We start from the raw sequence: 14015 nt of genomic DNA, 5'->3' as shown, positions 1-14015 counted from the left end.
CTACGCTGCAACGAAACTAGTCGGCTTGCAAAAAATTTTTTCTTTTTCGTAAACCGGACGAGACTGTATTTGGAGAAAATTCAGTGCCATATTCCATTTTTGGCACCAAGACAACACGGAGTTAAAGGTCATGTTGTAGATTAGCTGCATCTGCTTTTGAAGAAATGTTGCGGTAGATACAGCATTCGTCTGCATAAAGTGCGATTTTACTTCAAATGTTGAATTTTACTTGAGAAGCGAGAAACTGCGAGGCGGCAGTGTGTATGCATGCTGAGCGGCTCCGTCTCCCTTTCAAGCGAACGGCGAGTCATGTGGTTAGTCATATAGACACAGCTGGCGAGGCGGCGCGTGGCGGCAGCTGCGGCGAATCACGTGGTACGTCACGTGGCTGACACATATCCACTCCGCCACTTGAATGCCAAATGTATCGCGCCGGTGACCTTTGCTCGAACAGGGTAGGAAAGCTTTCGCTTTAAAACACTTCAGTGTGCAGTCAGCTCTTGATCTCCTTGGTCATTGTGCTGTGATCCGCGCTGTCTTTCTTTGCTGTACGTGTTAAATTGCGTCTGATGAGATGAAGCGCTCGCAAAGAATCCCAACGTTATGTAAGATTAGCTGCATTTGTCATGGGTATCTTCGTTTTGCCTACAAGATACTTTAGGGGTCGGAGTCATATCATGCTCAACAATTTGCTACGCAAACCTACATTGATTCTTCAGTCTAAGGATATCCAAGAGCTTGAGACATCGATTGCGAGGAGCATGTTTATGCGCAATTAATCTTTGAATATGTTGCTCTTGCTGATAACGCCAAACTGTTTTCGCAGAAAAAAGATTTTCTTTTTGAAATATGCAATGAGGCACCAAACGTACTAGATTACTGATTATTTAAATGAGACTCAATTATTCAGTTTCTCAACGGCCTGTGCACATCAAGTGTTTTCTTCTCGCAGTTCAAACTTCAAAACAGCCGAGGCTCCTACGTCTCAAGGAAAAATCATTCGGCACCCGCTTCGGAAAGTCACTGAAAGCGATGCTCATCGCATCCTCCATGATACTGGCAGGCGTGCTCATCGGCGCCGCCGTGCTGGCGCAGTCTGTCGCCTTTCGGCAGATAACACTGATGCGTCTCGCCGAAGACCTGAAGCAGTTCTGCACGGGAGGCGCCAAACCGGCGGAGGCAGGAAGCTGTGTCGCGGCAGTGGAGCAACTTTCATTTGCCATGGACTGGTCCGTCGACCCGTGCTCGAGCCTAGACCAGTTCGTGTGCGGACACTGGAGCAGGTGGAACACACGACGACGCTCTTACAAACAGGTATTCATGTGGACAACTTTGCTTGTACTTGAAAAGCGCAGCCAAGAGCCTGTAGTACGATGCACGCCTAGGAAATAGGGCTGTGTGCTCTTGAAGACGCGCCAGCCTCTATATTTAAGGTTTAAACTGTAATGAGCGACAATCATTTCTCTTAAGAAAGATATTAATTCTTAATGTGGTCAACGCGCCCTCAACAGCAGTGTTTTAGGGAGCTGCATTTTAAACGCATCAGGGTATTTTCCGTTACGAATTGCGGTGATTGACTTCAAAAAACAAGCTCCTCGTGGTATGCAACCCATAACTTTTGCTATGTGCATACGCCCACACTAAGGTTGAAAGAAAAGCTAGGGGCTCTGGAAGGTAAGACACAGGCACTCAGGGGCTGATTTATGGGGGACTCTATGAGGAATTCGTCGGAAAGGCTTGGAGCGATGGCCCAATTTGTCGAAGAAAAATCTGCTGTATTATGTTTCTCCTAAGTGGAATTTAGTGCTTGGGGAGTGGGGGGGGGGGGGGGTGCTTGACGAGTGCACAAAGCTACGCCGCGACCATTCTTGCGTACCTTAAATGATTGTAATTCAAGAGACTGCGTATCTCATCAGGCAGTGTTGGTTACTGTACAACCATATCAAGCTCCGCCCTATGCAATGTAATGGTAGGGGTCGCATATATATGTGGGACCAACATGAGAGTGCAGAGTGCGGTCAGCCTACGTTGACCGAGACAGTCCTTTCAGAGGTATCACAATAACTCTCATTTTACAGCGAAGAATTACATCGTATGTACTCGAAGCCACACACTACTCCCGCTGAATGGCGCTCGAGGGGCATGGTGGCTAGCAGGAGAGGGCGACAGGTTCTGCAATGGGTGCGAGGCTTACGTTCTTGCATAGCGATGATTAACAGCGAACACTCCCTACTACTTCACTGCACGCATCTCATCTTCAGTTGTAAATTGTCGCACACTTTGAACGGGAACATGAACCAACTCTCCTAGTGGTCTTGGATTTTTATAGCAAAACCAAAAAACCATTAGCGTTAACTGTTCAACTTGCCTCTGGAGCTTAACCACTTAAGCCCTAAGTTGTTTTCTCCGAAAAAGTAAATTATTCCTTAACGTTTTACGTGCACACATTTTTGCTCGTGCGGACTGTCAAAATATTTTGTCCGATTGCTTCCTGATTGCTATGAATCCAAAATAAAAAAAAAGTTATGTTTCGAAAAGCTTTCTCTAAGCACATGTTACAGTATGAGAATACGGATTCTGAAAGCGCAGTAGTGATGTCCATTGACTCAATGGTACGGAATATTGTCACAAAGTTGTGACTGCAGTCCGGCGAGCAGAAAGCTGCGAAATTGGTGCCTAAACAAAAATCCTTATTTAGCCTGACTTCCGCCCACAATGGACTGAATCACTCGGCGGCGGCATAGCAACAAGCGTGCTCGGCGGTCGTCCAACAGAAGGCCCGACCCTGTCGGCAGTGCTCATTTTAAAGCTGATATCGAACTTTCCAGATAAAATGTGCAAAGTTAATACAACATTCTGGAACAACGTAGAATCAGTTCTGCCTGGATGCGGTCAATCGAGATAAATCTTGTCGTGTCTGGCATCCAAAACAAAGCAATAAAGTGGCGTGGCGGCAGTTTTGGAGATTGAACAAACACTGCCAAGATTAGCCGCAAAATAATGAAACCATGGAGGCTGATAGACATGCATGCCCGGCCATTGGTAGTGAAAGGAAAAGAGCATCGGCGTAGGAGATTTTGACTTGTCAATGAAGGTACTGGATCAAAGTCCCACGATTAACAACGCGGGTCTGGAAGGTAAAACTTTAAAGACGACCTTCAGCTTCCAGAGGAACGGCGGTGGAAGCTGACGCTTTGACAACCACGATACAGGTGGTGTACAAAAGTGATCTTTATTTGTCGCGCTGAAAAATATTCGTGATTACGTGAACAAAAAAAAATTTGTGAAGGATCTTTTGCAGAAGCACTGGCGTCGAGAAGAGCTAAGTCTTCGTAGCATACTTAGCCCGTGGAACGGTATTGAAAGTGGGGCGTGTGCCTTTTTTCCGACACTGCATTTTTCATAATTGTGTCGCGTGTTTTGGTAGGCTTATCTGCTTTCAGGAACGTTTTCCTGCCTCGGCTCTAAAACGTGTCAAGCGGACAGAGTAACTGCCATAGCCAACTTCGACATCATGCGCAGAGCATCATCAAGTGCTATGCTGAGACTCGAAAAATCTGAAAGAATATCAGCCTACTATATGCAACTTAGGTAGTACATTTTATACTGAAAAGGTACAATGTGGTCTCTATATATCTAGGAGAGCACGGCCAACTTGACAGCCAGCATCCATGAGACGTTCCAGCGCGTCCTGCACAACCTGGACCTGTACGGCCACGAGGAAGGAATCATGGCCGTCTTCTACAACAGCTGTCACCCGTTCATCTTTAGGAGGAACGAGCGGATCACGACGGCTGCAGATGTCATATCTGCGTTGGGCCTCCGGCACATTGCGGTGACCACCAACGAGCCGCTGGTCATGGCGGCTCTTGTCGACTTCGTGGTGGGGTCCAGTTTGCGGTCAGGGCTCTGCTCCATGATCAGCGTGTCTTCCAGGGCAGGGAAAGTCCACGTAAACATGGGACAGAGCCTGCGTTCCTCACTGGGCGATGCTCACGTTGTTCCCTTCCTTCGTGAGGCACTCGCTTACATGGGTCTCGGAGATGAAGCTCTGAACCCGCTTCGCTACGTCGACGTCGACGTTCACAGGTGAGGCAAACACACCTATGTGTCCGCGTGTAAGGGACGCACTGCGCTGTGAAAAAAACGTGCTTGGTTTTATCGAAATTATTGATCAAGGGGCATCAATCTTCAGTTTTGTTAGTGTTTTTAAGTGCAATCGGGCGCCATGTGAGTTCAAAGCTTCTGCACGTAGTACAAGACGTAGCAGAGTTCACAGTGCTATGCTAATGGGAGGCGATCTAGGGAGAAAATAAAAAAAGATTTCTAATGTACCATGGCATTAAAAAAAAGCTATATTTGCATTTGCGAGATAGTGTTCCCGTGGCTTTAAAATTGGAACAGTTGGGCAAACTATGCATAATTTACGAAGGCAAAAAGAACTTCAAATCAGGTACAGCAGTACCTGCCATCGCGTATGTGGCAGTCGCGTGATTCTGCTTGTACAAATCTGACACCGAAACTATTGAGGAACAATTTTTTAAAAATTATTACGCCCAGACAATGGAGAGGACACTTCATCTTATTTTTCGAAGTTTTCTTAATTTTCCCACCTAGTTCATATTTCAACATACACATTTTATCCACCAATCTGGAAGCTAGAAAAGACCCCTATGGTAGATCTCTGTTCCAGGCTTAAAGACACATTGCTGTTAGAACCGCGTTGATGTCTGAGATTACTGGGTTCGCATTTTTGTATTCAATATCAGAAGAAGTGTAAATCGAGCCAGATCATGGCGTTAAGCCGAGCACAGAAAAACTTCCGGCGAGCAGCTTGACGGCACGCTTTGCCGGGTTGCGTCATCACATTTCTGGCAAAATGGTGGTTTGAGCTAGTTGGTACATATTCACAATTTCACCAGCGCTGCGACTAGGAACAAGAACAGAGAAGGAAGACAAGGACAAGCGCTACTAACAACTGAAAGTTTATTTGAAAAAAACACAGATTATATGCACACAACTGACAACCCAAAGCGCCTGCGCTTCCCCCACCAGGCACGCAAAAGAGAGTTAAAAATCTAGATACAAAATTTCACACTCATGTAAGTTTACAGATGGTGTGCTAACGCACGTGTCATTGTTCTTGTGAATGTGATAGGCTTCACACAACTCCCTAGTTAACTGATCTGGATGTCTGAATTTAATCTTAGCCCTGTTAAGCAGAGGAAAGCATGCTTTTTTGTTAGACACACCGGGTTTGTTTAGAAGACAATCTCTGTAATGAAGGGACAGATTTGATGAAGGAGCACCATTCAAAGAGGTTCTATGCTGACGTAAGCGTGTATTTATGCATTTACCGGTTTGCCCAATGTAACTCTTGCCGCATTTAAAAGGTATGTCATAAACCACTCCCTCTGCACATGGCACAAAGGTTGACTCATGATCCACCTGGCATGCATTTTTTCTTTTGCCTCTTATTTGCTTCTGTTCCCGGGCTCTTTTGTCAACAATAGCACAAACCTTGCCTAGTTTATTAGGGACCGAAAAGAGCACTTTTACCCCATATCTAGTGCCAACCTGCTTAAGCCTATGGGATAACTGATGAATGTAGGGTATTACCGCATACTTCGTTCTGTCATTGCCGGAATTTTCCTGTGCTTCATGTCTACCAAACGACTTCATCTTCTTCAGGATCTTGTTGCTAGCAAGCGCTATCACATCTTTGGGGAAGCCCGCTGACCTTAGCCTTTGAACTTGCTTATCGAAACTGCTGCCTAAAGTATGAATACATGACTTAGTAAGTGCAGATCCTAAACAAGACACTGCTATGCCACATTTAACTATTTTCGAATGCCCAGACTGATAATTTAGCAAGGGCTTTTCCGACCGCTGTAGGAAGGACCAACAAACATGATTCACCTTTTTCTCCAATCTAATATCCAAGAATTGCAGCTGATTATCTTCCGGTAATTCAAAGGTAAATTTCAGACCAAACCCGCAGTTTTCAAAAGTCTTTAAAATGTCATCCACATGTGCCTTGAAGTCATGGGATTCAACAAAAACAAGATAATCGTCTACATACCGGAAGATTTGTTTTACACGGTTGTCTAAGTTAACTTTAATGCTCCTATCTGCATAGGAAAGAAAGATATTACTAAGTACCGGAGCCACTTAGTAATATCTTTCTTTCCTATGCAGATAGGAGCATTAAAGTTAACTTAGACAACTTAGACAAGGCTTCCCCAAAGATGTGATAGCGCTTGCTAGCAACAAGATCCTGAAGAAGATGAAGTCGTTTGGTAGACATGAAGCACAGGAAAATTCCGGCAATGACAGAACGAAGTATGCGGTAATACCCTACATTCATCAGTTATCCCATAGGCTTAAGCAGGTCGGCACTAGAAATGGGGTAAAAGTGCTCTTTTCGGTCCCTAATAAACTAGGCAAGGTTTGTGCTATTGTTGACAAAAGAGCCCGGGAACAGAAGCAAATAAGAGGCAAAAGAAAAAATGCATGCCAGGTGGATCATGAGTCAACCTTTGTGCCATGTGCAGAGGGAGTGGTTTATGACATACCTTTTAAATGCGGCAAGAGTTACATTGGGCAAACCGGTAAATGCATAAATACACGCTTACGTCAGCATAGAACCTCTTTGAATGGTGCTCCTTCATCAAATCTGTCCCTTCATTACAGAGATTGTCTTCTAAACAAACCCGGTGTGTCTAACAAAAAAGCATGCTTTCCTCTGCTTAACAGGGCTAAGATTAAATTCAGACATCCAGATCAGTTAACTAGGGAGTTGTGTGAAGCCTATCACATTCACAAGAACATCGACACGTGCGTTAGCACACCATCTGTAAACTTACATGAGTGTGAAATTTTGTATCTAGATTTTTAACTCTCTTTTGCGTGCCTGGTGGGGGAAGCGCAGGCGCTTTGGGTTGTCAGTTGTGTGCATATAATCTGTGTTTTTTTCAAATAAACTTTCAGTTGTTAGTAGCGCTTGTCCTTGTCTTCCTTCTCTGTTCTTGTTCCTAGTCGCAGCGCTGGTGAAATTGTGCACATTTCTGGCAGGAAGCATATCGAAGAATGCGCGACGGTGGTGGTTCTGTGTTTCAGCGTATTGTGTGAGCAGCATTTACGGTTCGGCTAAGTACATGGTTATAAATCTAAAAGACGCCTTACGATTCCCAGGAGTCTGCGGCCATGACTGTGGTACCTGTCTGCAAATTTTTTTTTGCATTATTTGATTTGGATGAGTTTCAGTAGCACCATCGCATGCTCTAGTTTTGTTTGAGGCTCAAATCGGGGAAACCAGCTTTCACAACCAGTAGGAAATGAATTTCTTTTTGATGTAATTGGAGAAGTTCGGAACTGATGGTTTTGCGCTGAACAATGTGTTCCTCTGTTAATAGGTTGTGGAACCAAGCAGCTGCTAATTCTCTGTTAACAGAACCTTTTTTATAATACGCTGTTGTGCTCTACGGCCTATATCCATTGCTGCTTAATTTATTGTTATTCATATGCCTTGTTTGATGATTATACCTTGTTGCTCCTTGTTGTCATGTGTTGTGGCTGTCCGAGGGAACCACTCTAAGGCTGATGTTCTGTTCTCCATTGGCTATATTTAGAAGACATGACCCATCCTAAACACTAGTCGAGCTGATGCATGCGGCGCCGTGAGCAAGATGGACGCTGTAATAATGTCATTCGGCAGAAATATGCTTTTTGACGCGGCATTTAATCACCAAACGCTAAGAAAACGAGATTACGTGGAGTGCCACTTTGTTTAGTGTACTGGTGGGTAGAAGACGGAAGCTGTTGATGCCAAATTACAAACTGTGACAGCAGGAGGAATGGCGTCGCATATCAACGAAGTTCCATTTTTGTGCACTTTGCGACTTGCTTACACAAATATTGATATTTAGCATAACTACCAACGTAGTATTCTTGGCCCAACTTCTCATGTTTACCAAAGTTAAAAGGTTGTTCTGAGCGTGGAGAAAGGCGACTGACTGCAGTGCAGTGACAGTGATGTTGGCAGCCCTTGTCGGAGTCCGGAATTACCTGCGGGTCGTGAACCTAAGTCATCGTCATCCTGCTCTAAAAAGGTCTCCTATACGATAAATCGCCGTAAAGGAAGCATGGTTGCTTAGGTGGTTCATGCTAAGAACGAAGTTTCGAGTCTACACTTGAACATGTTAAGTTAGAAAATGGAAACAATAGTGCAGCCGGTATTGACTGGTACAGCAAAGGCGCAACACATTGTGCTGAGCATAGCTGCGTTTCAATCCAAAATTTGTGTTGCTGTCCGACGAGGCTACCTTGATCGCTTGATATGGAACCTGCTAATGCGTCTCTCTGTTTTCCGTTCATGTCATAGATAGAAGGCCAGCTATAAGGGTAATGGCAGAAAGTTTACAAGGAGGTGTCATGTTGCGTGCATCAAATACCGGCACTGTAAAAAAACAATAAAAATGGCAGTGCTTAACTTGGCTCGTTCATGGCAGCTCCGCTACACTCTCGCCACAGCCATCCTATATCTGCCCCCACGAACACGTGGCTATGACTTGGTATCACATGGTCTTACGACACCGCATCGGATGTCATCACGTAGCTTCACATCACCCCATCGGATCTTCTTAACGACAAAGGCTGACCCAAATTTCACCCAATGTCAAAGGTCAAAAGGTGATTAGAGGTCATGGGTCAAGGTCAGGGGTACGACACCATAAATGTACTACATATGGTAACACAACGGCTATCGTGGTTGGGCTGAAGGTCGTTCAAGGTCATTCTCCGGCCTACACGACGACTGCTTTAACTTGCGTAGAGAAGCTTCTCGCTTCAAAAAGCATCACCTTTTTTTTCAAACTCGCTGCTAAGAAGGCGTCTTAAGCATCCAGAAACAGTCGACTGGTTAACAAGACAGTCTAGAATCTTCGTGACTTCAACATATTTAAGTCCAGTGAAAACCAGCATGACTGGCACTAATGGATCTGCGCCTCCCAGTGCCGTGGAAAGAGTGCTCAATCTGGAGCGGTTCGTGAACGTCACTGCCGGAGTCCTCGGGAGGCGAATCTTCTTCGGTGCCAGCTTTGAGGAAGCTCTCAACCGCGCTCTTCCCAACGGCGTTCCCGTCCACACGGCCGACACTGTGGTCTCCGCGAGGTCCCTGTCTGAAATGCGGGCAACCATGACTGCAGTGGCCGCAAAACCCCACACGGCCTACGTCTACACCTCACTGGTCCTGGTCGCGCAGGTGAAGAATACATGCCTCTGTTGAGCCCCACGGTTGTAACTTGAGTCCCGCTTAGTGAACCGCAGCCAAGAGCGACGTTCTCGAGTTGTCCTTCAGGACCATGTGAGGCTTTAGGGGAAGCTCTGCATCTTATTCGCAAACGCGGTTTGGCATACCTTATTTTGACGCGTCATTTCACGTTTTGTGCGCTACTGAATGATCGTCAAAGAGCTTACCTCGATGTGGTGTTCGAGTGGGAGTTACAATTACCGCGCACCGCCTTTGTGTCGAGATAAAATGAGTCGGGGAGTACATCCAACTAGCGAGGTATATGGGTCCGGTAAGTGGGAAAGTTTTTTTATTACGAGCCCATGAATAGGCGTTATCCCTCATGTCCCTTTTCGAAATTGCGTTTTATTGAGTGCTTGGTTTTCGCATTTCAAGTTATTCTCAATTACATTTCCGTTCCGAAAAAAAAACAAGGACAGTAGTACCTTTCTTTGATATCCTTTTTTTTTCATTGATTGGTGGTTTAGTAAATCCTGCAACGAATCTTGTAATCCTCTTATATTCGTCTGCGTGGAGAAATATCTACGCTGAATTTGCAGAAAAAGGGAACTCTTAGTATCTGATCGATAAAGAGGCAGAAAAATAAAAACCCATGATGAATAAATATCCCGTGTTAGTGTGCTACCTGAAAGGATTTCTACGTATATAGACTATCCGTGCACCAGTGTTTGCTTTTTTAATGAGAGGCCCACTGAAAAAATAAACAAAAGCTAATGTTATCTTTTAAAAATATTTCGGGTTGTGGTGGTCTGAAACTAATTTGAATGAGTGCAGTTCTTATTTTTTATCTATTCGCTAAGAGACAGTTTACGATCTCGTATCATACGTTTGTACTTTGATCAAAACAAATATAAGCAGTAGCCGATGTTACCAGTAACAAAAGTTGCTTTGTTACCAGTGTGATATGTTGGGTGAAAAGTCGCAAAGAACCACGCAGGATACGTGGGGCGCCGAAGTGCAGTGCTCTGTATCGGCTCACTTCGGCCAGCTTGTTTTCATATGCCCTAACATTGCACGGCGCATATGAGTTTTTACATTTCGCCTCTACTCAGTTGCGGCCACCACCACTGAAATGCGATCCCGCGACCTTGGATTCTGCAGCAGAGAACCCTAGAAACCGTTCCTCCAGAACGGGTACAAATCGCTATGACAACGTAGTGCTTAAAACCTCAAGCGAAAAAAAAAGAACAACTGCCGATGTGGTTTCCCAAAGTCCTGAAGACAATCTGCCGGACTGCAGAAGCGGGCTGTTCTGAACTCTACCCACCCGAAATCCTGGCGTCGTAGTCACACCTCTGACTCTGTCATTGTGGCGCTTTTGTCTCTTAGGTCATGAAGTACGCCTACGTTCTTCCCCACGGAGACGTCGTGAACGACCAGTATTACATCACCAAGACGTGCGTGGAAATAACGGGCAACCACTTCAAGGCCCTGTTCCCGCACTGGGTGACTTACACGCTGGTGGGACGGACAGGACTCGCCGAGTTCCATGTCATGAGGGAGTCACTGCGGCGAGCTTTCGCCCGCAGTCCCACCGCGATGGAGCTGCGGCTCAACGAGGCTGACTTGGATGACGTACCAGTTAAGATCATCGGTAAGCGCTCTCCGTCGCCAGCAGCTGTAATCGTAACTACAGCAAGCATTCCAGGTGGATGCGAGTAGCATTGTGATTTTACTGTTTTGTTCTGAAAGAAAGAGAGAAGACATGACAAAGAGGGACATGGATGTCAGAGTGACCCTACCTGTAGTCGCATTATCAACTAGAATGATGTTTTCTTGTGACGTACGAATTACTCTTGCAACCTCTTCACTCGTCGGATTGCAGGCTCCAAAGGTGTGAATGTAAATTTAGGTTTTCGTCATTATAATCATTCTACGCTAGAGTTTAGCCTCGTTGTAGCAAAATCGTATTGGCCCCGCGATCCTTTTTTATCGCCATTGACTTTTTACATTGCGCAGCCGTTACTCTCCCATTATCTGACAGGCTAACCTGTCACAGTGTATTGACGGGAAGGTTTGTAATGTTTGTTAGTTTATTCTAAAAGCCGATTACGGCTTTATCACTTCGCTCCAGACGCAAGATGAAACCACATTTGTATGAAATCATTACAGTCACTAGCAACCGCTTCTACGTTATTCGAGGTTGCTGTAGCTCGCTTCCGAGCCTTATCTCTAAATGTCTTCCCCTGCTTCAAATTGAGTGCGGCCGAGTGTGGCAGTGGTTCTCTTGTTCTACCACCGCCGGTAACGCTTGCTGCTATCGCCACTGCCGAGCTCTTTACTTTTTTTGTACGCAAGGCACCTCAGTAAATTTTTTCTCTTTTGGAAGACTTTCGATGCGTTCCCGTCTGCTGGAGTTCCGTCATTACCGTGTGACAGTAAGCTATGGACAACCTCGGTAGCGTTCAGTACTCTGCCGATGTTGGTTGAGAGAACCTTCAACCGGCGTTTTGAACGCCCGTGATGCGGGCGAAGATAGGTTCTCGAACCGGGCATGTGAGCCTCGCCAAAGCAAGCCGATTTCTTTTTCTGCGGTGGCGTGTTTTTAGCACCAAGAAAACGCCAGTGTGTTCCATTCGGCCAATTTTGCACATTTCAGAGCTGTTGTGGAGTAAAATTTCCCAAAAAGGCAATCGTTACAAACTTGCTTGAAAATTTAGGGGCCAACCTGCCTCTCTTTTACTTGTGGATAGATTCATCACTATGCTGCAGAAAAAAAAGGTATTGAAATCGGGATTTTTGGGTCTAAATGAGAAAAATTGAAAACAAGTCTTGGAAGAATAATGCCGTAGGTGAGAGGGACAGACCATTGGGAAAAAATTAGCTGCGTTTTTTTTTGCAGTTAAGCCGATATGTGCTGCTGATAAAAGTGATGCGCGGCGGAAATTTCGGCCGGATTGCATTTTTGGCTGGCTTACTCGCTAAACACGTGGAGGCCGGCGAAAGCACTTATAACAGGAGTGTTTTGTGAAGGTTCTTCGCTAAATATATTCTCTATGCAACTGCTCTGACTGTGCCCCCCTTTTAATCTTCGGAAATTGCCTTCAACTTCAGTTGCCACCGCTGTCACTAATCTTGGCCTTGTGAAAAAATGCGGAACGCTGATAGCGTCAAAGCAGTTTGAAGTGCGCAGAGCATGTAGGCCTAATCACTCCTTTTCGTCTTCTCCAGAGAACAGGCGCATCCCAGGCGCTGTTAACTCAGTCTTAAATAGCTAGTGTCGGCCTCTGTAACACGCTTAGTTTTTGTACAAATATTAAATTTACTTTTCTTAAGGCTGCGATTGTGGCGAGTTCATAATGATTCATGTTGAAAAAAAGACAGTGCGAAAACATGTGGCACACGAAAGAACAGACAAAACAAAAGCACAAGCGCTGTCTTTGTTTTCGTGTGTCCCATCTTTCCGCGCTGTTTTTCACAGTGAATTGAATGTACCGCGTGATAGTTTTCTCATCCCTTTAGCGTGTTTTTCCTTTCTGTTCAGAAGCCTCTGCATGCGTTTAACAGCTAAGACTGATGGTGGCTCATGAAGGTAAAACAACCCAACTTTTTCCCCAGGTGATCGCAACGTATCGGCCTGGCCTCCCACTGCTCCAGCGGGACTAGCACCCAAAGACTACGACCACCACTTCCTCCTAAATGTCGTCCGAGCGAGCCGGGATGCCATCGACACCGACTACGAGGAAGATGCCGTCGAACGCCTCCTTGCCGGAGAGATCGTGATCGGAGTAGTCAACCACAAGATGGAGGTTCTCGTGCCGGCCAACTTCCTCGCGAAGGACATGGCGTACGCCTCTTCCAGACCAGCAGTGAACTTCCCAACGGTCGGCGTATGGCTCATAACCGAGTGGATCAGGGCGGCTGTTCTGAAGAAAGAGTTGAGCGACGGTGCCTCGTTGTCCCGGGAAATTTCGGTAGCAAGACCGGCTGAGGACCAAGGACTCCCGAGCAGCCGAGAGAATGAAGGATGCTTTCCCGTGAACGCGCGAGCAGAGAACAGCTTCGAAGGGGTCATTAACCCACAGGAGCTGGACCTGGTGGACGTCGTGGACGACAGAGCGGAGTGTACCAGACTGGAAGCGTCCAAAGTTCTCGGAAGGAATGTCTCTGCCATAGAAGCAATGTTTCTCTTCTTTGTGAACTGGGGTTTGGACGTGGCTTTTGTGGCTTTGGAGGCCCATCGCCGAGAACTCGATCCGTGGTGGAGCTGGTGGTGGGACGACCGCAGGAGCAGGCAACTGTTCCTAATGCGTTTCTGTCAAACTCTGTGCGGTGATGAGGCCGCTTTGGACACGTGCAGGTACCACGCCCTGCAGTCTCAGCAGCTGGCCCGGGCGTTCCACTGCGACGGGCTGCCCGTGACAAAGTGCTAGTCGCTGCGAAACTTTGTTTAGCAGGGAGCTTTCTCATCTTTTTTTTAATGTATATATATACACCAGACTCATCGGTATGCGCGGGGACAATTTTTGCATGCCGAGAATAATAAATTATCGGCGTCTTTATAGCACTCTGGTCTTAAGGCGCGAGTTATAAAAATTCGTTTCACATACTGTTTTCATTGTAATCTTGTCCAGTTTCACTAAGCTTACTTGCAACTGCTGCTGTCAGCTTTGGAGCTTGAATTTTCTCATTGGCTGATTATGAATAAAGAATCAATTCGAAGTCGTTATGTGGACAATTGCCAAATTGGGATGGCCATGATACG

The 14015-nt window shown here is 45.9% G+C and overlaps 1 protein-coding gene across 1 annotated transcript; it reads left to right on the top strand.

Moving 5' to 3' along the window:
* Nucleotides 1-3730: 3730 nt before the first annotated feature.
* LOC144102628 (uncharacterized) lies at nt 3731-13714 on the top strand. The gene is made up of 4 exons (XM_077635847.1): nt 3731-4089; nt 9013-9262; nt 10640-10904; nt 12869-13714. The coding sequence occupies exons 1-4, from the start codon at nt 3731-3733 to the stop codon at nt 13681-13683; spliced, it is 1689 nt and encodes a 562-aa protein (XP_077491973.1). The 3' UTR covers nt 13684-13714.
* The last annotated feature ends 301 nt before the right edge of the window (nt 13715-14015 follow it).

The sequence above is a fragment of the Amblyomma americanum genome, chromosome 8 (genome assembly GCF_052857255.1).
Source record: "Amblyomma americanum isolate KBUSLIRL-KWMA chromosome 8, ASM5285725v1, whole genome shotgun sequence".
In the NCBI taxonomy this organism is placed as follows: domain Eukaryota; kingdom Metazoa; phylum Arthropoda; class Arachnida; order Ixodida; family Ixodidae; genus Amblyomma; species Amblyomma americanum.
This window is presented reverse-complemented; position numbering and strand designations above follow the sequence as displayed.

Coding starts and splice junctions, on each gene's coding strand:
- LOC144102628 (XM_077635847.1), top strand. CDS start 3,731: ATGGCCGTCTTCTACAACAGCTGTCACCCGTTCATCTTTAGGAGGAAC. Junction 4,090..9,012: donor GTCGACGTCGACGTTCACAG/GTGAGGCAAACA, acceptor TGCGCCTCCCAG/TGCCGTGGAAAGAGTGCTCA. Junction 10,905..12,868: donor CGTACCAGTTAAGATCATCG/GTAAGCGCTCTC, acceptor CTTTTTCCCCAG/GTGATCGCAACGTATCGGCC.